The 25,859-nt window shown below is 37.1% G+C and overlaps 1 protein-coding gene and 1 pseudogene across 3 annotated transcripts; both read left to right on the plus strand.

The window, feature by feature from the left end:
• Positions 1-2,913: 2,913 nt before the first annotated feature.
• Positions 2,914-6,236, plus strand: LOC149844873 (Pentatricopeptide repeat (PPR) superfamily protein). Of its 2 annotated transcripts, none has more exons than XM_089997374.1 (2): positions 2,914-3,350; positions 3,918-6,236. In XM_089997374.1, the coding sequence occupies exon 2, from the start codon at positions 4,230-4,232 to the stop codon at positions 5,898-5,900; it is 1,671 nt and encodes a 556-aa protein (XP_089853500.1). In that variant the 5' UTR covers positions 2,914-3,350; positions 3,918-4,229; the 3' UTR covers positions 5,901-6,236. The 2 variants fall into 2 exon arrangements, with proteins under 2 accessions (XP_089853500.1, XP_089853501.1); XM_089997375.1 differs by lacking the exon at positions 2,914-3,350 and having other exon boundaries at positions 3,505-5,381; positions 5,477-5,588.
• A 1,917-nt stretch (positions 6,237-8,153) lies between these two features.
• On the plus strand, positions 8,154-24,460 carry LOC149844874 (subtilisin-like protease SBT2.2; annotated as a pseudogene). Its single transcript, XR_016430414.1, has 12 exons — positions 8,154-8,415; positions 9,148-9,301; positions 10,522-10,873; positions 16,020-16,057; positions 16,476-16,571; positions 16,655-16,727; positions 21,254-21,536; positions 21,718-21,796; positions 21,866-22,043; positions 22,344-22,608; positions 22,693-22,974; positions 23,931-24,460. The product of XR_016430414.1 is annotated as a subtilisin-like protease SBT2.2 (transcript).
• The last annotated feature ends 1,399 nt before the right edge of the window (positions 24,461-25,859 follow it).

The raw sequence follows: 25,859 nt of genomic DNA on the forward strand, positions 1-25,859 counted from the left end.
ATTGAAGTGCCATAGGAAGCTAGTGAATGCACGTTGGTTTAGAGATTTTAATTATCAATATTGAATTTTATTGAATGCACCTGATGATGCATTCAAAAGTGAAAGGTTGAAGTTGTCATAATTGAAAAAGACATATGACAACAAGGCGAGAAGAATGAAGGGAAAGATACCCTGCGTTGGAGGGAGGGCCGGTATTAGGATAAATAAGGAGTTGAGGGCATTCTTACTCTATTTCTTTGGCACCAATATATTCATTGACACTAGTGGGAAGTTGATTCATGCATCATATGTGAAACTAGTGAAAGACCTTGATCATGTCAATGAATATGCATGGGGAGAAGCTTTACTTGCACACTTGTATGCAACATTGAGTCAAGTGAAACATGAAAAAAAAAAACTTTGCTAGCATATTGGTTTTGTTGAATATACAAATGTTGATTCATTAATTTGATTTGATTCATATGAAAATATAATTTTGTTATATTTATATATTAATTTGTGTATTGATCCTTACATATTTGGATATAGGAGGAGCACATATCCATTGGAAGGACCTTTAGACCATCAACAATGTCTTTGTCAACAATGTCTTCGTCAACAATGATATTTAAAAAACTCATGAAAATGTTGTAGATCATTAAATCTTTGACCGTCAACAATGTCTTCGTCATTTGAGCTTGTAGTTAGCCACTGAAAATATTTTCGGTCATTAAATTTTTTGTCACACAACTTGTCAATCATTTGAGATGCCTCCACTTCAATGATTTTTAATTGCTCTTCATTGTATGAAAATTCATTGAACGAGAACCTATTCAACCACTTCTCATTAGTATAAAAATAAAAAATAATTCTACTGTCCAATCAATGCTCGTATAGCTTATACAACACACCAAAGGTTTGACTTTTTAATTGTCAGTTGTGCATCATTTGCATTCGCCATTATTTGTCGCATGATCATTATTTTTATCATTTCATAGTCATTATCATCATTTCAATTATCCACTAAATACATGATGAGTGCTACCACTAATTGGTTGTTCGAATGCATAAGCTAACTCAAGGGCCATCGTGTTTATCTCTTTATTTGCTTCCATATACGCATCATTCCTACATTTTCAAATTTCATGATTATCCATAAAGATAATGCGTTCATCATCACACCTATATATCAAACATAAACTACAATGTCCAACAACTTGTACTTATTTATGTCATCATGACTTCTTACGTTTGAAGAATAACTATATCAGAGGCTCAATAACTTTTCATTATATGTGGTTTTATGAGACATCAAAGCCATAAATTTTTTAAATCAACTATTTTTTACACTATTATATATCTTCAATGAGGGTAATCAATGAAACCGTAGTATACTTTAGCTCTTTCTGAGGTTATCATTAGCTACCTACATCAACCACACAACATATCATTTATCAAATGAAAATAGCATGTAAGAAAAGGTCATCCATATAGCCTGCATACATTCAATTAATACAATAACCTACAATAACTACTCTGAAAACCAACTACTTCAAACATAACCCTATTACCCTTATTGAATGCTTGTGCACAGTTAACCCCAACCCCAGTATACTAATTGAATGCATGTACATAGTTCATCATAACTCCATTACTCCAAAACAAAATAATCAAATATTAAATAAAAGGCAAGCAAACAAACGCAAATCATTCACAACCAAACATAAATACTACAAAACCAACATATATGTATATATAAAACAACCCTGAACATGGAAAACCTATAAGGCCGAATGGGTTTTCCTCGAACGAGTATCAAATGATGCCATTGTTGATGTTTGTAAAAAAATGGGCATTAGCGGAAGTTCACGACCATTGCTAAAATTTCTTTTCATTATTGATGCATGCGCACGATCAACTACATGTGTACGTCCAACGTATCATCAAACACATAAAGCATTTGATGATACAGGTTACTCCCTTAAACATAGTCAACCCTAAATGTACAATCTGGTGTCAAGTATTAAATAAAACACAAACAAACAAACATAAATCATTCATGTCAATAACCAAACACAAATATTGCAAGGCTATTAAATATATATATCTACAAAAAAAAAACTTAAGCATGCAAAAAAACATATGGAACACATCTTTCAACCTAAGTTACTAGAGTTGATCGAAAGATAGGGAAGTTAATAACCTCGTCAGAATGCTGCAGCATGAATTTTACAGAATCGTCGCAAAAGGGAGAGAGAAAAGGATTAGGGTTCTAAAAAAAAGGGTTAGGGTTCTAACGATAAAAAAATAAAATAAAAAATAACTGCAATGACTTTATATATGAATAAAAAAACATGCAAAGGTAATAACATTCAAAAAATGACATTGAGAATGATTTGCGAAGGTCATACTATATATGTAAATGTACGTCGAGAGTGTTTAGTTAAAAAAAGTTCATAAATTTTGGGAATATTCACAAACATGATTGGTGAAGGTCTACTATATTTGTGGATGTATGTCAAAGTATTTAGTTAAAGGAGGTTCATAAATTTTGGGTGACATTCACAAACATGATTTGAGAAGGTTGTACTATATTTTTGAACCTACGTTGGAAGTATTTAGTTAAAAAAGGTTCCAATATTTGGGTAATTTTTATAAGGTCGTATTATATTCATGGACATATCCCCACACCCAAAGAAAGCCTAAGGGCATGTTTATAAGTGAGAAAGATATAAAAAAAATGATAAAAGATAGAAAATTAAATTCTTACGATTTTTTTACCCTTTCAAACAATAGTCTTTTTCTCTAAAAGAGTTTTTCTAAAAAGTCCACTCTTAGATAGAAAACATTCTTTTAGGGGGGGGGGGGGGGGAGGAATGTTTCCTACCAGGAGAACATGATAGGTCCACTCCCCACCATTCATCTCACCACCACCATCACCTACCACCCCTGACGAGCTCCTCCTCATCCTCTACACCTCCACCACTGCTCCTCTTCTCTGTCGCCCAGTCCTCCTATGCCTGCTAGGTCACCCTATGCCTCCCCCGTTCCTCCATCGTCTTGGCCCCCTCCTCCACCAAACTACTTACGTGGATGACAAGAAAATGTCTTGCACCGTTGGAAGGAAGGAGCGGTGATGAGGAGGCAGACGAGGGAGGAGCACTTATCGAGGTTGAGCTCTGCTCCCTCTTGGCGATGAGCGCCACCAGATCCTCGAACTCCTTCATCTCGCAGGAGAGCGTTAGGCTACTCTTGTGCTCGTGCCTGAACTCATCCTCCGCCCGCGACAACATCGCCTGGAACTTCACCTCCCGTAGGAACGACATCGGGATCATGAACCGTCAAAGCTCCCACCTGGCGTACACCACCAGGTAACCTCTCGGCATGCCGACTGAGTAATCGCGGTCGGGAGGGAGGAGCGACTCCCTAAGGTTAAAAAAAATTATTTTAGAAAAATCATCATATCAAAACTTCTCTTAAGCAAAAATTTTTCTTTCTATGAGAATCTTTCTCACTTCCAAACGTGCCCTAGGTCAGACTCTCATGATGCCAATAATGAGACGGCTTTCATGGTTCTTATATAAAAGTGATTAGGAAAAACAGAGCATGTCCTATGTTTGAGCGTTTTGGATGGATGGGTCCGTATTTAGAATTTAAGGTAAAATAGGTGTTCCTATTTGAAATTGATCGTAAGATATGTAATTTGGGGGAAGTGATGCTAAAATATGGGAAGCCAGCCACGGTCACTAAGGGAGAAAGCGAAAAGATGTTTTTTATTTGTTTTTGGATAATGGAAAAGGAATGCTTTTATATTCAGTGGCTGACCGCTCAAATTGGATGAGCCTATGTGGCACTGTGATTGCACCACTTTTTTCCTCTACAAAGAAACTATGTACGTTCCTCTAAACTCGGTGCCTCTTCTTTGGTTTCTCTTGCAGTGATTGTATTCTTTGTACTCAAGTTCCTGCGAACTTCGACCGACCCACAGAAAAGCCACGTCTAACAATCTCAGATTCATTTTGCTCTGCTTCAGGATTTCACATTTCTGTCTTGCTGCGGCTCACCATAACAAAACCCAGGTCAAGAATCTCACTGAAATCTGTTCTTTTCTCTATTTTCTACTAAATTCACCTAAGCCCAAATCAAGTTCATCTTACAAACTGTTCATTTTCAACACTTTTAGCATGACCCATAAATCAGTTTCTGCTTCTGTGTTTCTTTGAGAGGAACTTGGTTGGAGATCTTTAGTCATGGTAGCTCTTTTTCAGTCCATCTCTTCATTCCCAAACATCCCATCTATTAGTACCAGTAGAAAAAATGGCTATGCCCATATACGCCACAAGTGTTTCTCCAGGGTTTTGGCAGTGAACAGCGTCTTTGTTCCTTCCCAAGAGAAGGATGTTTTCACACTGCCCAATTGGAGAAACGGGAAAAGTGACCCAAGGGCAAAGGAAATCAGGCTCAATGATGCCTTCCTTTACTTGGAATACATGTTTGAAAGGGGACATACCCCAGATGCCCCTCAGTGCACTGAGCTCTTGTATGACCTCTGCAAATCCAAGAAGATTAGGAAAGCAATCAGGGTCTTGGAGATGATGGTCGATTCGGGCAACGTTCCTGATGTAGCCTCATACACCTTTCTTGTTAACCAGTTGTGCAAGAAGGGCAATGTTGGGTATGCCATGCAGTTGGTGGAGAAAATGGATGAGCATGGTTGCCCCCCTAACACAATTACATACAACTCTCTTGTTAAGGGCCTGTGCATGCATTCCAACCTGCAGCAAAGTCTTCAGTTCCTAGATAAGTTGATGCACAAGGGTCTTACACCAAATGCCTTTACTTACTCAATCTTACTGGAGGCTGCATACAAGGAGAGAGGCATAGATGAGGCTCTAAAGCTCTTGGATGAGATTACGAGCAAGGGTGGCAAGCCTAATCTTGTGACTTACAATGTTTTGGTAACTGGGTTTTGCAAACAAGGCAGATTGGATGAAGCCATTGAATTCTTTAGGGGATTGCCGTCGAAGGGGTTCAAACCAAATGTAGTCACATACAACATCTTGTTGAGAAGCTTGTTCTTTGATGGTCGATGGGAAGAAGCAGAAGAGTTGCTGTCTGAGATGGGCAGTAGGGACTGCACTCCAAGTTTGGTCACGTATAATATTTTGATCGGCTCACTTTCTCTTCATGGACGAACGGACCAGGCAATTGGGATTTTGGAAGAGATGAGTAGGAATAAGATCAAGCCAAATGCAGCGAGCTATAACCCGATAATTTCAAGCTTCTGTAGGCAGGGCAAGTTGGAACTTGTGATTAAGTTCCTTGATCAGATGATGTCTAGACATTGTTACCCTAATGATGGGACCTATAATGCACTTGCTGTTCTTTGTGAGGTGGGGAAGGTAAAAGAAGCATTCTCCATTATACAATTACTGGTCAAAAGGCAGAGTTCTTCGAATCATGAATTTTATAAGAATGTTGTAACCTGTTTGTGCAGAAAAGGGAACACATTACCTGCATTTCAGCTTCTACATGAGATGACAAAGAGTGGTTTTACTCCTGATTCATACACGATATCGTCCCTGATAAGGGGCTTATGTTTGGAGAACATGTTGGCCGAAGCCATGGAGATTTTTACTATCATGGAAGAGTACAATTACAGACCTGAGATTGAGAACTATAATGCTCTCATACTTGGCTTATGCAAAGCGCAGAGGACGGATATGTCTGTGGATGTACTCAAGATCATGATTGAGAAAGGGTATGTGCCTAATGAAACTACATACACCATTCTTGTAGAAGGCCTTGCTCATGAAGATGAAAATGAATTAGCATCAGAGGTTCTAAAGGAATTATATTTTAGGAAAGTTTTGAGTCAAAACACTCTGGAGAGACTAATGATGCAGTATGATTTGGAGTAGGAATGGATCAAAATGGAACTCAGTATCATGTTAGATTCTGATGACATGTGATGATGGTCATCAGAAAGCCACTGAAATGAAGGAAGCACTTCAATTCACAATTTTCTGAATAATGCTGAAGCACTTCAGATTCAGAATGTGGGAGTTTCATCTGCAATACCTGCACCCATTTCATCTCTTGACTAACTTGACCTTCTTCAGGTGTTACTTCCACTGAACCCACTGTAAATAAGATATTTGTCCTTTGGAAGACCACTTGAAATCTTGTGGGATTTAGACAGCAGTCTTTATATTTGATTGAGATGAACATAAATCGTTTGATTTTTTTGTTTTGGTCGCAACCTTTTCTTGCACTTGGCATAATTTTTCCCAGGGATTACCTTTCCAAAGTAATGTCTGAATATAGTGATAATGAATAAAAAAAAGTGAAGAGCAAGATCAAGGAAAGCAAGACCAAGTAGCAACAACATATCAAATGATTATGTCGGTAGAGCATAACAGAATAGAGATAGTTGCAACTAACAATATTGAGGCTTTTGGCTTGTAAACTGACACTCTGCTTTGGCGCTGGTGGAGTTAGGTATTGGGGAAATGGTGTGGGATGTCCCAAACATCTCCCCTCTGAGATTTGTCTGCAAAATCTGTTTTCCTCTCTCATTATGGTAACAAAGGGTGAAAGTTGTCAACCATAACAGGAAACACTAATTTTTGGATAAAGTTGGGTAGTTTAGTTAGCTGAACTGGATTAATTACTTTTTCTTTTCCTCAAAATACTAGTTAGATGCATTGGGAAGGTTACTTCTAGGGTTGTAGGTCGCTGTTATTCAACTATTCCAGGTACAAATCTAATTGGGAATCCTTGTTTTTTTGTGAAAAAAAATCTAATTGAGGGTCATACTATCATACTTAAAAATGCTCGTTGGGCTCCTAATCCGAGTCCAAGCCAACAACCTAATACAGTTGGATCTGGACTTTTTCTCCCAAACCTGGCGTATTTGGATCTGATCAAATAACTTGGACCATTGCCAGTCATTTACCTGATCCCAGATCCGATCCATTGAGAGCACTACATGGTGACATCTAATCACCTTGAGCTTTTGTAATCATTTGACCAAATTCTATCTAATAAATTTGATCCACTAGGAAGCTAATAAAGTAGAATTTTCCCACTAGAGAGAGAGAGAGAGAGAGAGAGAGAGAGAGAGAGAGAGAGAGAGAGGGCACACTTTTTGATTCCTAAAAAGAAGGGGAGGATTAAGTATCATGTGAAATCACAAGCACTCTTCGAGATTTGCTTTAGTTATAAACTGTAGAAAGTTATAAAATAAAAGCACTGGTTATCACGAGTCCATTACCACTGTTGATTTCATCAAATGTTGGCCATTAAGCAATATATATGGTGCAATGATGGTAAAGAAATAAAGATCAGAAAGGAGGGGAAGAGAGTGCAATGATAGTGAAGAAGACAAAAAGAAGGGGAAGAGACCGAATGCTTGGTATGATGCAAATATTGCTCATACATATATGCTCGAGCAATGTGCAAGAATATCGCGTGGTTCCAAACCGTTCATCCAATTTATTTCCAACAAAGTCAACACAGATAAAAACCAATTCCATGCTCTCTCTCGTTCGCTCTCTAATATTGATTAAGAACTTTGGGAATCCAACTACTACCCACCTCCACAATTAGAAAAATAAAGACTCTGCGACCCTTTCACTTTCTTTCTCAGACCCTCATTCCCTATGGCACATGAATTCACATGCTTGCATGCATGCGTGATGCCAAAACGTGCATTGCTCACATGCAGGAATGTCTTCCTAAGGTACAAAACAGGTGTTTTGTACCTTGCATTCTGGAAAACTTGTTCCCTAATACAGATCTCTCTCTTTCTATATATATGCACCAGTTTTACTTTGTCTCTGTATCACTGGATCCGTACCCTCCAGGGTGAACCTTTATCCTAACCTCTCTGAGATTTCCATCTCAAGACCAAGGACACCAACGTTCACTTATATGCCCTTTATGCAACACTCAAAGTGTTTTTGAGACGTTATTTTTTTTCTTTTGAGACGATGCAACACTCCAATTTTCCATCTCGTCCTCACAGTAAAGCATCACCCTCTTCCTTACTCGCTAATGGAGGGAAAGAGTAACTCCCTTCTTCTCTACCCACTAAATGGCCTTCCTTCTTCTCTCACATTAATTGAATAGAAAAGTCGGGATCCATAGAAGAGTAAAGGTGGAAGCTTGTTGGGTTTCCTTTTGCGGTTTTCCTGAGGGCTCATCGATGGAGTGCATGACTAGAAGGAAGTGTTTTGGTTTGGGGGTTCATTTATTGGTGGCTCTCTGTTTGGGGTTTTGTTCGGTGGTTCTGGGTCAGAATGAGACGTCCATGGTGTATATTGTGACACTAAAGAAGTTGTCTACTCTTCACTATTTGTCTGGTTTGAGGAGTACTAGTAATGATTTTAGTAATGTCGAAGCAACCAAATTAACCAGATTACAGACTCGACGGTTAGTCTTTTTTCACTCTTTAGTTTTTGGGGACGGGATCTCTAGTTTCGCAAATGAGACGATTTGTATAGTGTCTTGTAGAAAAAATTTCACCACCACCATCATTTTTTTTGTTTTGATGTGTTTTTGTTTGTTTTGTTGCTTATGTCTTCTATTAAGATTGTTTTTTCTTGGAATATGGTTTATTGAATTTTCGTTTGAATGCTTCCGTCATATGCATCATCATCATCCCTCTCTCTCGGTTACTTCTGTATGGATTTTTTCACATATATATAAAATTTTTACTTGAAATCTTCCATTAGTTATGACTATAATTTTCTCATTTTAAGTTTGAAGGTTTTTGCTGTTACTACTTTCTGCTTGCAGAGATAGGCAACTAGTTCGTTTGATGGCCACATTTTTTTCTGTTCTATGGGGAAGTTTTTCGGCTTATATTTTGGAAATAAATTTACTACTGTTTCAATTGGTAACTGTTTCTAAGGATATATAAGGTTTTCAAATGGTTGGGATATATTGGAAGGTTGAAAACCCTTTTGTATTCATTTTTTTTATATCTCTGAAACGTATTTAATTGGAACACTGGTTTGGGCAGTTTACAAACCTGTAGGGCTATAATTTATTTGGTTTTGGTTCGATACTCTTTTTTTACAGATTACTAGCATAATACTGTGGCTTAAACTGCAATCCTTCTTTTAAGCTGTACTTGAATTGTTTCCTTTCTTTCTTTATCAGTAATTGTTCAAGGCCTGATCCACATTATGGTCCTTCTCTAATTCGGTTTCACGATTCTCTCCTGAAGAGGACTTTCAAACGAGAGAGTTATCAGAAGCTTTATAGTTACCATTACTTGATAAATGGATTTGCAGTTCTTGTATCCCCACAGCAGGTAGTCTCTGTTTATAGGGCTTTGACAGATTTTCTGCTTTCCGTTTAATAGTTGCTTTTGCAGTCTCCATGCTGTTATTGCACGTGGTCGTGGTTAGGTTTCATGTTTTTTCTATATTCTGACCTCCGCCTCATTGTTCTTCTATGTGCTTAAGAGTTGAGTTCTCTATGTAACACAGCTATAGCTCATTTTCCATTTTTTCCCCTTCATTTTTCAGTGTTACATGTTTTTTTTATATGTAAAAAGTGGTTTTTATTTGATAATTGAAATATCCTTGATAATCTGGGTCTTTCTTCATTTACTTTGTGAGGGGTTAGGTTTTCAACATTTTCCTGAAGATTCTTCTGATTTTTAAATTTAAACCACTGTTTTGCCTGGGTTACAATTTGCGTTATGCATAAGCCTGTGATTGTGGCAATCTTGCAACTGCATTCAATAATGGTTTAGGTGCTGGTTGGTGATGGCAAAAATTCATAGTTTGGTCAGCTTTTAGCTATGGATGGAATGATTTTTCTGAGTTTTAAATTCAAACCATAGTTTGTCCAGGTTAAATTTTGTGTTCTTCTAAAGACTCTGATTGTGGTAATGGTGCAACTTTACATTCAAAGGTTTAACTATTGTTCTTTTGATCACATCAATTCAAAGTGTTGGTTGGTCTTTGTAGTTATTTGATAGCTTCATATCAATGTCTTTTTTTCTTGTTCAGTTGCTGGTACTCTAGAAGTCCAGACTCCGGTACCAGAGTCATGTCAGTTTTGCTAATAGACTTCAGAAGCTTACATGAAGTCCATGAATAATTTGAGAAGAGCAGCACCCTTTTGGTTGTGTTGGTTCGTCTTTTTTTTTTCTTTTTTTTTTTTTTGACAAGGAACCCACCAGGATGAAGCCCTAACTGGTCCCACCCTACAGTGGTAAACCCAAGGAGAGTGGACTGGCCCCACAGTGCTGCTTCATACCTGTTACTGGTGTTGATTGCTTTTACTAATAGTTCTTTGATAGCTTGATGTTGATGCCCTTTTTTTCCTCAGTTGCTGGTACTCTAGGAATCCAGACTCCAGTACCAGAGTCCTTTCAGGATGCTAATTGAATTCAGAAACTTACACAGAGTCGATTGAGTGGCTACCAGTGGCCACCAACTGTGGTTGTTGATAAACAAGTTCAACATCGATTATCTGTCTTACCTGAGCTTTTAATTTGGATCATTTTTGTATGTTTTGTAGGCAAAGAAGCTTGCAAATAGAAAAGAAGTTGCAAATATGGCTCCTGATTTCTCTGTCAGAACTGCAACCACACATACTCCTCGATTTTTAGGCCTACCTGATGGAGCTTGGGCTGTTGAAGGTGGGCCAAAGGTTGCAGGAGAAGGGGTAGTGATTGGTTTTATTGATACAGGGATTGATCCCACACACCCAAGTTTTGCTGATGACAACGTATATCCAGTTCCACCACAATTTTCAGGTGTTTGTGAAGTTACCAAGGATTTTCCATCTGGTTCTTGCAACCGCAAACTCATTGGAGCTCGCCACTTTGCTGCTTCTGCTATTACTAGGGGGATTTTTAATGCTACTCAATGTTAAAATGTAAACTGTAATATATATATATATATATTATTTAATATTATTATATTTTCTTTTATTATTTTCTTTTTCTATTTTTCTTTATTTTCTTTTTTAGCATCTAGTTCAATAGAAACTAGATATTTGATCCAGTCAAGTTCCTGTTGGAACTTGACTGTGCAAATAGCTGTTGGACTGTAGTCCAACAACTATAATAAGAGACGTTGGACTACAGTCCAACGTCTCTTTTGGAGAGCTCAAAATGAGCTCTCCTCTCTCTTCCACTTTTTTGTATATATAGGGGTGAACCCCTTCAATGTAAATAACCATGCTTCTTAAGCATTTTGTTCATGAATAAAGTATTATTTATTTTTCAAGTGTTCTTCCTTTTATACCCTTTCAAGGGTCATGCTTGTAGTGTCTCCAATAGACACTTGTTTGTGAGTTATTCGTGCATTTGTTGAAGACCACCATTTCATTACATGGTATCAGAGCTACGAAATCCTTAGATCTTGAAGTGCTTCTGCCTCGATTTTTGTGCCACATTTACAAACGGTGTTTCATCACCTTGTTCTTGGCTCAAGAAGATTTGTTTGAAGAAAGGCGAACTTGTGCTACAAAAAATTTTGGTTTTGTATCCTCTCTTATTCCCTTGTCTACTCTTTTTCTTTTCTTTTTATTTTTTTTTTCTCTCTCTCCTCCTATTTATTCCTCTCCTACCCTTGTAAAAGATGGATGACAATGATAAGATCACCATCATTCCTATGAAGCTAAATGATACTAACTATGTAATGTGGGCTTCGATTATGAAGCACCACATTTGGGGAAAAGGTTTATGGGGTATAGTGGATGGTTCCGATTTGGAACCTAAACTATCTCTTACCAAGAAAGATGGTGATAAAGAGGTTCCTCTAACGGAAGAAGAGAAGAGTAAGGCGTTAGCCACTTATGAAAAGAAATGGAAAGAGTGGAGGATAGGGCATGCAAAAATTATGTCATGGCTCATCTATAACATAGACATTAAAAAATGCTCTAGTCTAGCTAAGTTTGAGCATGCCGATATGGCTTGGGAATACCTCAAAAACATGTATTCCCTTAAAGATATTGCACATGTATGCAATTTACAAGACAAAGTTCAGACAATGACTCAAAAAGATAAAACTATTCGAGAATATTATAATGAGTTGTCTGAACTTTGGGAAGAGTTGGCTCTTCTTGAGACCAAATGACATTGTGCCGAAGATATCGAGCTTCGCCAAAAGCAACTCGATATGGAACATTTCTATCAATTTGTGAATGGTCTAAGGCCGGAGTTTGAATCCACCAAATCGGCCCTATTACATCATAGAAAAATTCCTTCTATTGTTAATACTATAGAAGAGCTCACTATGGAAGAAAATAGACTTAGAAAAAGTACTCCAAAAGTTGACGATGACTCAGTTTTAGCTGTATCTAGACCGGGGAATCATACTCGTACTTACAAGCCGCTTCATTTTGGAAGGCAAAACGACGACTTTGATAAAAGAAAAGTTATTTGTCATCATTGTCATGAACCGGGGCACTATAGGCCTCAATGTCCAAAGTTAAAAAGAAGAGAAGAAAAAAGAGTTGCATCTGTTAAATCTGAGTCAAAAGATCAAGCTGTACCTGTGTCTATGGCTCAACTGATGGAAATCCTTCAACCTCTTCTCAAAGGGGTATCCTCCTCAACCGAAGCCTCAACTGGAGCGGCAGTTGCATCTTTCTCCGGTCCAGGTAACTTTCCTTGGCTTTTAGATTCTGGTGCTTCTTTTCACATGACCCCAAATGTTAATAGTCTATCTGAATGTCTTAAAAATAACTCAAGTGTGTCAAAGGTTTTTACAGCTGATGGCACATCTCTTGAAGTAAAAGGAATAGGATGTTTTGAAAATCTTCAAAAATCAAATTTTTTTTTTATCCCAGAAGTTAGATATATCCCTAAACTTAATTTGAATCTCTTATCTGTCTTGCAAATATCTGATTATGGATGTAATATATCCTTCTCTTCTCATGCTTGTTGGGTACAAGATCGCCAGTCAGGGAAGCTGATTGGGGAAGGCCATAGAGAAAGAGGACTCTATTACATGGACTTTTTGGAATTACCCAAGAATGCATTTTGTTATAATATTCAGAAATTAGAATTGGATTTATGGCACAAAAGACTTGGCAATTATGTCATTTTTGTTGATGACTTTTCTAGACATACTTGGATTTATTTTCTTAAATATAAATCTGATGTCTTTGCTAACTTTCAAATATTTCATAAAATGGTTAAAAATAAATTTCAAAATGATATTTCCGTTTTTCGCACTTATTCAGGGGGGAGAGTTTATGTCCAACGAATTTAAAGACTCTCAATTTACATGGTATTACACATCAAAGATCATGTCCACACACTCCACAGCAGAATGGCCTAGCCGAACGCAAACATCAACACATTATGGAAACTACTAGGACATTGTTAATTGCAAATCAAGTTTCAAAAAGTTTTTGGGCTGAAGTGGTCCTAACTGCCACCTACCTCATTAATAGGATGCCATCTTCCTCATTAAAGAATACAACTCCAATAGAAAAACTTGTTAATTTAACTCCAGATTATTTTAGATTAAGAGTTTTTGGATGCAAATGTTTTGTTTTCACCAACAAAAATGACAAACTCTCTCCTCGTGCAATCCCATGTGCCTTTTTAGGATATGCTGATAATAAAAAAGGCTACAGGTGTTTCGATTTTCAAAATGACAAATTATATGTGTCAAGAAATGTATCTTTTTTGGAAAAAGAAAGCTTCTTTGAATTTGAAAAATCCAAGGATGCCACTGAATACTCGTTTTTAATTGATCCAACTTCAAAATCCAATGAATGTGATGTTGGATGTGACCTTGACAATGATCAAAGTCCTATTGTTGTTGAAAATGATGATAATTAAGAGCAAATCCATAGGGATGTTAGTCTACAATATTCAAGACGTAGAAAGCAAAATCTTCCATATGCATTACAAAAATACTCTGAAGTCTCACCTAGAAGAACGTCTAGAATCTCTAGACCTCCAGAAAAAATTGTGTCTTATGAATCTTTTTCACCCACGTATAGGGCCGCCATTACATTAATACAATCATATGTTGAACCATCATCCTATTCTCAAGCAAAAAATCATATAGAATGGATAGAAGCCATGAAAATAGAATTGGATGCACTAGAAAAGACCAATACTTGGACGATCCAAGATATCCCTCCAGGTAAGAAACCTATAGGCTGTAGGTGGGTATACAAAGTCAAAACCAAAAGTGATGGGACCCTGGAAAGATATAAGGCCCGTTTAGTAGCAAAAGGATATGCCCAAGAGTATGACATCGATTATGAAGAAACATTTGCTCATGTGGCACGTATGACCACTGTTAGAACTTTAATAGCTTTGGCCTCCATTAGAACATGGTCTATCTTTCAATTAGATGTCAAAAATGTTTTCCTGAATGAGAATCTCGTTGAAGAAGTATACATGGAAGCCCCACCTGGTATTAGTATCCCTAAGGGTAAAGCTCTTCGTCTAGAAAAAGCTCTTTATGGTCTTAAACATGCTCCAAAAGCCTCTTATGACTGATTTAGTCATGTTATGCTTGATATTGGTTTTCAACCTTGTTTAACTGACACTACTTTGTTTGTTAAGAAATCTGATGCAGGCATCATTATTCTTCTTCTCTATGTGGACGATATGATCATCACCAGAGGCGACAAACAGGGAGTTGCAAATATCAAATCTCTTCTTAAAACTCACTTTGAAATGACTGAATTAGGTTTATTAAGATATTTTTTAGGCATTGAAGTTGCTTATTCCCCTCGGGGGTATTTGATATCTCAATCTAAATTTGCTCTTGATATCGTTTCCAGGTCTGGAATTACAGATGATAAGAAAGTAGACACTCCAGAAGTTGTCAATGTTAAAATGAAAATTGATGATGGAGAACTTCTTGATGATCCTACTCCTTATAGACAGCTTGTTGGAGCTCTTTCTTATCTTTCCATTACTAAGCCAGATATAACTCATGTGGTTCATATAGCCAGTCAGTTTCAGCATGCTCCCACCTCCGTGCATATGGGAGCAATTTTGCGCATTATTAGATACTTAAAATCCTCTCTTTCACGAGGACTCTTATTGTCTACTTCATCTTCATTAAATTTAATTGCATATACTGATGCTGACTGGGGAGGTGATCCCAATAATAGACATTCAACTACTGGTTTTTGTGTGTTCCTAGGTGAAGCTTTAATTTCGTGGAGGTGCAAGAAGCAGCAGAAAGTCTCTCTTTCCTCCACCGAAGCTGAATACAGAGCCATGACAACCACCACTATGGAGGTTGTTTGGCTTAGACGATTGTTAGCGGATATGGGAGCTAAAGCAACGCAAGCTTCAAAGATGTGTTGTGACAACAAAAGTGCGATCTACATTGCAAGCAACCGGACATTCCATGAGCGCACTAAACACATTGAGATGGACTATCACTATGTTAGAGAGAAATACTTACATGGAACCATTGATCTGCCATATGTTACATCAGAATATCAATTAGCAGACTTCTTCACCAAGCCTCTCGCTGCTCCCAGATTTCACTTCCTCTTAGACAAACTTTCGCTCATTGTACCGTAAGTTTGAGGGGGAGTGTTAAAATGTAAACTGTAATATATATATATATATATTATTTAATATTATTATATTTTCTTTTATTATTTTCTTTTTCTATTTTTCTTTATTTTCTTTTTTAGCATCTAGTTCAATAGAAACTAGATATTTGATCCAGTCAAGTTCCTGTTGGAACTTGACTGTGCAAATAGCTGTTGGACTGTAGTCCAACAGCTATAATAAATGCTGTTGGACTGTAGTCCAACAGCTATAATAAGAGACGTTGGACTAGGAGAGCTCAAAATGAGCTCTCATCTCTCTTCCACTTTTTTGTATATATAGGGGTGAACCCCTTCAATGTAAATAACCATGCTTCTTAAGCATTTTGTTCATGAATAAAGTATTATTTATTTTTCAAGTGTTCTTCCTTTTATACCCTTTCAAGGGTCATGCTTGTAGTGTCTCCAATAGACACTTGTTTGTGAGTTATTTGTGCATTTGTTGAAGACCACCATTTCATTACAAGATCATGCTTCACCTTTTGATGGAGATGGGTCATGGAACGTGAGTTTTGTTGTCTTCCCTTTATGAAAATGAAAATTTTGGATTCTGAAGCCCATATGCATCACTGTGATTAAGATAAATTCCTGGAAAATAAACCCTTTTTGGTAATTTTATGTGAATATTTATAAAGATTTTAATTTGATTTTCATCTGCAGATCTGTTGTTCTTTTGTCAATCTCCATGTCAATATATCTTTTTATAGATGCTATCTATAATCTTATATTGTAATTGTTTCCTTTATGATTAAACATAAAAATAAAACTTGGTAGTTTTGTCCAAAGATGGAATAAGTATTACTTATGCAGTTTTAAGTACTAATTCATTATTTTTTTCTTTCCATTTGCAATTATGAGATGTTTTTTCTTCTATATTTAGTTCCTTATAGAGAGGAACCTAATTGTTTCTCTTTTATGTGCAGTCACACAGCCTCCATTGCAGCTGGGAACCATGGGATTCCTGTGATTGTATCAGGCCATCATTTCGGGGATGCAAGCGGCATGGCGCCTCGTGCACAGTAATTAATCACATTGCTTTTTGGTTGTGATTAGCTAATCATTTTTTTGCAAGGGATGACAAATATCCATTCTTCTATTGCAGCATTGCTGTGTACAAGGCTCTTTACAAGAGCTTTGGCGGCTTTGTTGCAGATGTGGTTGCTGCCATAGATCAGGTCTGTGGCAAAATTTACTGTTACTGACCATTTTTTATGTGATTTTCACTATGGCAGTGTCTCCACCTTTGTTTGGTTGATTCGTTTCATCAATTGAATGTGTCTGTTCACTTGAAAGTTTCTAGATGTAGTCCTTTGAATTTTAGGTGCTCCAAGTTGGGTGGAGAACATGGCTTATAATATGGAAGGAAGTAGTGTGTAAAAATAATATAAAGCTAAGGTGATGTTGATTAGTTTCAGATGTCCTTACTGTTATCAAATGGATTTTCAAACAATATAATGAGAGGAAGTAGTGTGTAAAAATAATATAAAGCTAAGGTGATGTTGATTATTTTCAGATGTCCCTACTGTTATTATCAAATGGATTTTCAAGCAATATAATGGTATTCTTAGTTTGCTAATCGCTTTTCATGCTCATGATAAATTCTGATGCATGAACAAATAATCCCAAAACTTGCTTGATTGTAATGTCATCCAACCTAAACCTGCATCTATAGTTTTATAAATGTTTAGGTCATATTGGCTAATTGGTTACATAATTGTTGCTATATCAATCTGTTGGTTCAAAATTCATGTGCTGCCATGGTCAGTCTTTTTCAGTGGTTGGTCTTTCATCTACGATAACCAGTTATCTTTTACCAAATATGATATTTCTTCGTCCAACCCAGAACCTTTTGCGACTGCAGTCAGATTTGTTTCCACATCGTCTGTGACATAAAATCGATCACAACTGTGATTAATATTAGGAATTGCATTGTCATGGTTGGTATAATAAGATCCGATTCACCTTGAAAACAATGAATCATCAAATCCATGTAGACTAGAAGGCATAATCTGTATTGAATGGAAAAAAGTAGTGCATGTATACTGGCTATAACTGGAACCAGGTATGAAAAAAGTAGGTTCCAACATACATTGAATCACATTTTGGTGATCCAACAATAAAAAATAGGTGGCATCCAGAAAAATTGAAAAAAAGGATATTTTATTTATGCAAAGTTCCAAACCGGTTCTTCAAAAGCTTGATATTTTAATTTGGGGGAATGATTTCTTAAGGAACTTTGGCATCCGGAGAGGAGGGTAGGCCACTCTCTACATGTTTATCATGAGCATTTCATAATTTGCTTTGTGAGAGGGATTTTGCATATCTAGGGACTTGATGGTAAGTAAATCATATTCATGTTTATTGAAAAAAGTAAATCATATTGATGACCTTGCTTGTTCCTTTTTCACATATAGAGGTTTAGGTTCCTTTCATAGATGAAATTGGAAGTTATCCTAGTTCATTGGCCATTGAAGAACCAAGCTTCTCTAAGCTGACATGTGAATCAATCCTGATAGCTAATGTCTCAAAGTTAATTCTTCTACTTGAAGTCCTATGCAGGTAACACTAAATGTCTCCTTGTATTGTTTGTTTCAGTTTCATAGAATGAAGATACATATATCAAGCTATTCATGTGACTCTAGAATTTTTATGCTGGAAACTTTTTTCTAGGGAATAAGTTGTCAGAGGGTAGATGTCGAGCTTAGAAAAGCTGACTAGAATAAATAATTACAAAGATATCATTACCATATGTGCATGAGAAGTGGATACATGAATCTTGTGAAAATGATATTATCTAGTGATCTATATATAGCTAGGTAAAACTCCAAAATCCTCAGGCATAGGTTTACCTTTTGAAGTAAAAAAACCCAGGTCATCAAAAGAAACACACATAAGATTATGAAAATAAAAAAATACAGGTTCACACACATTGACAACACCTAAAACATCATAGGGCATATATTGTCACTAAAACACATAGTTCAAAACCACATGCCCTCACACAGTTGGCAGGTTTGTACCAATTATGCATTTGCGATTGTCAATCATAGTACTTCAGTTAGTAGTCTAAGTAGTCAAAAGTGCTAGCTGGCACCTAGGCGCCACTCCCCTAAAAGGCCTAGTCGGTGCCCAGGCGGGACTAGTTGGCCTAGTCGGGGCCAAAAAGAGAAAAGTTAAAAAAGATTACGATAAATTCTTAGAAATAATAGAAAATACATATTCAACACAGTTTATGAAGCTAAACAACCCCAACGTCAAAAAATGATTCATGAACAAAGCTAGACAATTAAAACATAATTAGATTTCTAACATACAAAACCATCTAAACAAATCCTTGTGTAGCTATCACCTAAACACCCACAAAAGAACAAAATTATTTTAAATAAAAATATAAAAATCATATCTGTTTAGAAAAATACTAAAAAACTTAAGCATTTCAAAATATACAATAAAAAACATGATTGTAATATTTTAAACATTATAAAAAAGCAAATGTAAAATACCAACCTTGGTGCCCCCTCTCCCAACAAGATACTTACCTAGGCACCTAGGTGCTTCTAGGAAATAGACCTATGCTTAGGTAGCCTAGGCGGGACTTTAACTACAGAGTTAGCAGGTGTAGTCTTTGAGCTATACCAAGTTCTATTGCTTCTGCCCTATTTTTTTCTCATGGAAGTTTGCATCATGATGCAGCTTTTATTTCATTGATATATAACAGGCCTTATCTAAAGCTATTATTCTTAAACAACCTCATGACTTCTGCTGCAATTCGTATATGCAACATCAATGAAAGTTTATCTATTTCTCTTAGGAATTTTAATAGCATTGATTCTATTTCATGGGTCAAGCATGTATAAGAGCTTGCTAGGTTCTTTCCCTATCACAAGTTTGGTGTGGAAGTCATTATAGTGCACCAAGACTGGTGGAAGATATTAGGGACAAAAATGAAAATGGCTACAAAAAACAATGTTGGATTATATTTACTTTGTTCAAACATTGTTTATAAATGTCAATAACCAGTTTTTTTTGTTTCCTTTCATCTTAGAGAGACGAAGAGAGATAGTGTCGTGTGCAAAAATCATATTTGTTGGAAAGAATAGGAGGATGTTGAGAGAGAGAGAGAACATGCAGTGTATGTATCAGGTATCTTAAGTATCTATAAAGAAAAACAGGGGTAATTTTGTCATTGTTATCTATTAACTAGGACTGGTAACATGGTTGTTAAGTTGATGAGGTGAAGTGAAAATGGTTGTGAGGGGTATCATATAAAAGGTTAGCAGCTATTTTTAAATTTTCAAAACCATAAATGGTTAAATGTAATTTGAGCATACTGTAGGTGGCTTTATGTAAATTACCCTTTTATATTGTTGAAATTTAAAATAAAATAGATAGGAAATAGGGCAAGAATAATATTTGGTTTGGTTTTGATCTTGCCTGATACAGGTTGATTGCTGTTGACTAGGTTGGACATGGGTTTGACTGTCATGGTGAATCTTTTATCATAATTCCATCTTGTGTCCTGTCATGTAACTTAGGATACAAATTAAGAAGTGCATGTCTCTGTGACATGGTGAAGAGAGGGAGAAAGCAATTATAAATTCAAACATGCAGCTTTTCTTTCCATAAGTGTTATTGTTTTTAAAAATATTCTGAAACATTGCATCCATATTTTATATTTATGATATACAACTCAGAAAAATGTTGGCAGCCTAAGAATAAGAGAGGTCATGACTCGCAACCCAACGTGATACACATTTTTAGAAAATCATGTAACCTCCCCTGATGCATGAAAATGTGGACGTTATAAAGGTTTCATGAATTCGAATTCTAAAATTTGGGCTGCTAAAGAATGTTATGAGTCTTAGCAGGCTTTGAGTGATCAATATAAAATTGTTGGGTGGGTTGCTGGTAGGGGTGTCAATGGGTCGGGTTTGATTCAGACCTAGGTGGAAACAGACTTGGACCAGATTTTTGGGTATGGTATCGGGTCCAGACCCGGGTCTAATTGGGTCTACTATAAGAGAAACCATACCCAGACCTGATAAGAACTACATGAACCAGACCCGGACCATACCCGGTAAAATAATATTTTTTTATCATTTTTACATAAAAAATTTGCGGGTCTTAATCAGAATTTGGGTCGGGCCCGGGTCTGGTATAAATTTCACAAACTATATACCCTGGTCCATGTATTAATCGGACCTTCTGGTCCAGACCCAGATCTTAATCGGGTCTTCTTATTTGTCACCATACCTGGACCCTATAGGGTTTGGTCCGGGTCGGATCTGGGTAAACCAGACCCGTTGAACCCCCTAGTTGCTGGGCCATCAAGAGCAGTTCTATGGATATTCTCTGGCTGTTGCATCATTGCACCTATTATTTGCTATGACTAGTTGCTGGTTCGAGCACATGATACAATAAATTATGTACGTAGATTATTATTTCATTGTATTGATTCATGTTTGCCAACACTTGCTAGAACAAAGTTGCATGAGCAAAACTAGTGCCTGGTACTTTCATTACCAAGCCAAGCTTGAGCAGCCTAGGTTTGGGCTTGGCTCCACTCATGTACGCCCCCATGATTTCAGATAATGTGTGTAGTGAGATTTACATGATTGCACTTTTTCTATCAATGTAAGGGTTACAGATATTCCTTAGTGTTAATTCACCATCCAGAATGGTAACATATTTCTGTTTGTAGGCAGCTCAAGATGGAGTGGATATAATCAGCTTATCTATCACTCCAAACAGACGTCCTCCTGGGATTGCAACTTTTTTCAATCGACTAGATATGGCACTTCTCTCAGCTGTAAAGGATGGCATCTTTGTTGTCCAGGCAGCTGGAAATACTGGACCTTCATTCAAAAGCATTTCTTCCTTCAGTCCTTGGATCTTCACAGTAGGTGCTGCAGCTGATGATAGAACTTATTCTATTTCAATTATACTTGGCAATGATGTGACCATCCCGGGGATTGGGCTTGCACGTAAGTTGAGCTGCATAGTTAACATTTAATGTCATGAAACCTGCATTTTTCCTGTTTCTGTCAGTATTTTTATCATACAAAGATGCATTTCCACCATAGGCAAAAAGAAATTGTGAGAATAAATGGGCCCATTTTGCTGATATCATACATCAAAAGGTTAACTTCTCTATCTCATCTGCAGCTGGGACGGGTAAAAACAAAATGTACTCTCTGATATCAGCAATTCGTGCGGTGAATGAAACTGTAGATTCAAAGAATATGTATTTGGGTGAATGCCAAGATCCTGGTCAATTGAAGGAGTTGGTTCAAGGAAACATTTTGATTTGCAGTTATTCAATTCACTTTTTGCTAGGACTCTCCTCTATTAAACAGGCTCTGAATACAGCTGTGAATCTCAATGCAGCAGGGGTGGTTTTCTTAGTAGATCCTTTTATTATCAGGTTTCAGATAAATCAAATGCCAATGAAGATTCCCGGCTTGATAATTCCTTCTTCAGATAATTCAAAGGTCTCTCTCTCTCTCTCACACACACACACACACATAAATCACAAGCACTATCAGGATTGGCTGTGACTCTATAACTGTTTGTTTCCATACTGCCTGATTTCTTATTCTGTTTAATAAAAATGGTTTCTTTGTTTGATATGTTTTGCCCATCATATAGTGGTTGGACTTTGAATCGCATACTAACCTGTGTCTGAAAATTGGATTTATGCTTTCTCATTCTGTATATGTTCTAATATTCTCTGGCTTCTCATCTTAGTTGGATTTCATGTGTCTGCTTTGGTAACAGCTGCTTATGTGCAGATTCTCCTCCAATATTACAATGATTCATTAGTGAGAAATACATCATAAGATACGATTGTCCATTTTGGAGGCATTGCTAGAATTTCACGGGGACTGTCTTACAACAACTCAGCACCAAAAGTTTTGTACTATTCTGCAAGAGGGCCAGACCCAGAAAACGCGTTTCTTGATGATGCAGATTTCATGAAACCCAACTTAATAGCCCCTGGTAGTTTCATCTGGGCTGCATGGAGTCCTTCAGGGACTGATTCAGTAGAATTTGAAGGTATCATCCATGTAATTTAGCCATCAGAAATTTTTAATTTGGAGTGGTTTGCCTTAACTTCATTCGATCATTTTATTAAATTAGGTGAAAGGTTTGCAATGATATCAGGCACAAGCATGGCAGCACCTCACGTTGCAGGGCTTGCTGCTCTCATCAAGCAGAAGTTTCCTAGATTTAGTCCTTCAGCCATCGCTTCTGCACTCTCCACTACTGCCTCCCTATATGACAAGCAAGGGGGTCCAATAATGGCACAACGTGCATACAGCAATCCGGATTTAAGCCAGTCTCCAGCTACACCTTTTGATATGGGCAGCGGCTTTGTCAATGTGACTGCTGCTTTGGATCCTGGTCTGATCTTTGATGCCAGTAAGCTTCTCGTCATATTTGCCAATGTGAAACTGTTGATAGTTTTTCTTCTGGCATGTCCATAGTTGTAGATGTGCATGCTTGAAAGATTGTTTATGGAGCTCGGTCAGCCAAGTTGAAGACCAATCTTGAGGTTATATATTAAACAAGTTAAGCGTGAGCTTGCATGGGTTTTGGCCCAGCCAATTAAAGAAATTTGTGTGGTTTGCGTAATTGTATATATATTTTGCACAAACATATATATGTTTATGTGTGTGTAGTTTCTGCACAATTATCTAAGGAAATTATTGTTGATGTATTAATATACTCTTGGATTTGCTTTTAAAAGGTCACATGTTCAAGCTCAGTGGCTTGGCTTCACTTAAGCTCAGTTTCTCCAAGCTGTACCATGGCTATCAGAGCAAACTGAAGCTCGAGTGCATGAGGAGTTTGGTTATGGGCTTGCCTCTTTTTCTTTTTTCAAAACTCAAAAATTACTATTAGTGGGTTTAACTTGTTTCATTTACAAATTACAACTGTAGTTTTGAAAAGTTTATTATGTGACCAAAGTTTATACTGATGCACAGAAATTTCTCATAGTCCACTAAACAGATTTTCATCAGTTAAACAAGTACATTGCGATTCTTTGCTAGTCAATGAGAAATCTTGAAGACCTAGCCAATCCTGGTGGCTCCTATTTGATTTCCCAGTAGATGGATTATTCCCTGATTCAACTGTACGACTCAGGAAGTAATAAAGGAGGCTAGTGTTGTTTATCTCATAATTTTGGTGAAATAGATTTAATGCATCCAAATGTTGGTTTTCATTAAATGCCTTCTGTTACAAACAATGGTTAGAGATCTAATTGTGGTCATTTCTTGGCAAACTGTGTTTTATGAGCTTTTTCTTTTGATGTTCATTGAAGGATGATAACATTAACCAGCTTCCCTCTTTTATGTCGGTTCATGTCTTTCCAGGCTATGATGATTTCTTCTCTTTTCTCTGTGGTATCAATGGATCCAGCCCAGTTGCGCTGAACTACCCAAGCCAAGCTTGTGGGCCTAGCACTATTGCTGCAACAGACCTCAACTTACCTTCTATTACAGTAGCCAAACTGTATCATTCTATAGCTGTTCACAGAATGGTGACAAATATTGCGGGTGATGAAACTTAGAATCAGTTGCACTGCTCCTTTTGGAGTATTAGTCACTATAATTCCAACTCATTTTTCCATAGCAAGTGGACAGAGACAGAATTTGGCAGTGTTTATGAATGCCACCATCAACAGCACATCTGCAAGCTTCGGAAAAATTGCAATTTGTGGAAGTTGTGGACATTTGTTGAACATCCCAATTTCTGTGATTTCTAAAGTTGCTGCATGAAAATAGATGTCTGAGTAGCTTTTTTTATTCTCATTTCCTGATACATGTATTTTTGTTGTTTTGTTTGATGGCGATTTTCCTTTGTAAGTTTTGTTGTAAAGAATCAAGCATATGTTTTGGTAACTGTAGACACCAATTTCTTTGTCAATAATTCTAATTGACATCTAATCCAAAAAAAAAAACAAAGAAGCTAATTGACTGTTCTCTTCATAATAATTGAATGATCATCATTGTCTTTTTTATCATCTTTGCTATTGTTATTGGTGTTGTTTTATAGGGAAGTTGATCTATGATGGACTGAACCTGCCCCTTGTGATTAGTGGTGGACCTCGGGTTCGGTCGGATATCTGATCCAAGCATGACATGTTATTTCCAGATGTGGACCTTGAGATGAGATCAGAATGCTCATTGTTCGATCAGATTATTTTTAGATTCAGATCAGAATGTGAATTGCTCGGTCCGATTACTTTTAGATTCAGATCAGAATGTGCATTTTGCTCAGTCAGAGTGTAGCTGCGGGGATGGCTTAGGTGCAAACATGATGAGAAAAGAAAAAGGCAAAACCAATTTTAGCTGTGGTCACGACTGGAGCAAATCAAGTGATCTGCCAAATGACTTTTAGAAAAGTGATTTGGCATCCTCACCGTCGACAATGTACACAAGGACCATGAGGTTCTTGTGGGATGAAGCAATGGACGGTGAAAATGTCAAATCACTTTCTTAAAGTGATTTGACAGATCACCGCTCCCGGTTACGACCGCCATCATCTTTGTCCAAACAAAGCTCTGTATGCAGCTTGGCTTCATTTGATTTTATTTTTATCTAACCTAGGGCTGCAAACGGATCTGATATGGGCTGGGTCCTGCATGATCTGAATCCAAGTGTGACTTTTGTAGTGTTATCTGGTCTGGGCCTGGATCCAAAGACATAAAATTGCATTTGGATCCAAAGGATCCGTTAAAAGAATACATAAATCAAGGTTTTTACCTTTTACATGTAAAATGTGCAAACTGATTGGATCAGATCCAAATACAAACACAAGTCCAACCTAAAAAGTGATCAGAACAGTAAAATCGGAATCCAATCTGGACACTCCTTCGGATCTTATTTTAAAAACCAATCTTATGGGTCCAAACATCACTTTGAAGTTTGGACTCAAAAGTCTCCAATCTGAAGCGACGGATTGAACTGGTTAGATCTTACCTGATTGTTATAGAGCCATGGGTTGGTGGAGGCCAACATATTAACCCCAACCCAAATTCAAAACTAGTGTAGATCTTAACCAATTGCTACCCAACCGATACGGACCTGAGCATTTATTTCCTAACTCAATTCATACAGGAACCGGTAAAGACCCAACCCACTAAACTCTTACCTGACACACCATACGAGTCTAAAATAATTTTCATATCCAGAACCGAAAACTGAAGCCGTTTTTATCATTTCGGATTTGGGTCTTGTCAGACCCGACCCATTTTCACCCTGATGATTGATCATAGAAAAAATAATGGTGTTTTCACTTTT

This window comes from Nuphar pumila, chromosome 2, assembly GCF_984573655.1.
Source record: "Nuphar pumila chromosome 2, dmNupPumi1.hap1.1, whole genome shotgun sequence".
NCBI classification, from domain to species: domain Eukaryota; kingdom Viridiplantae; phylum Streptophyta; class Magnoliopsida; order Nymphaeales; family Nymphaeaceae; genus Nuphar; species Nuphar pumila.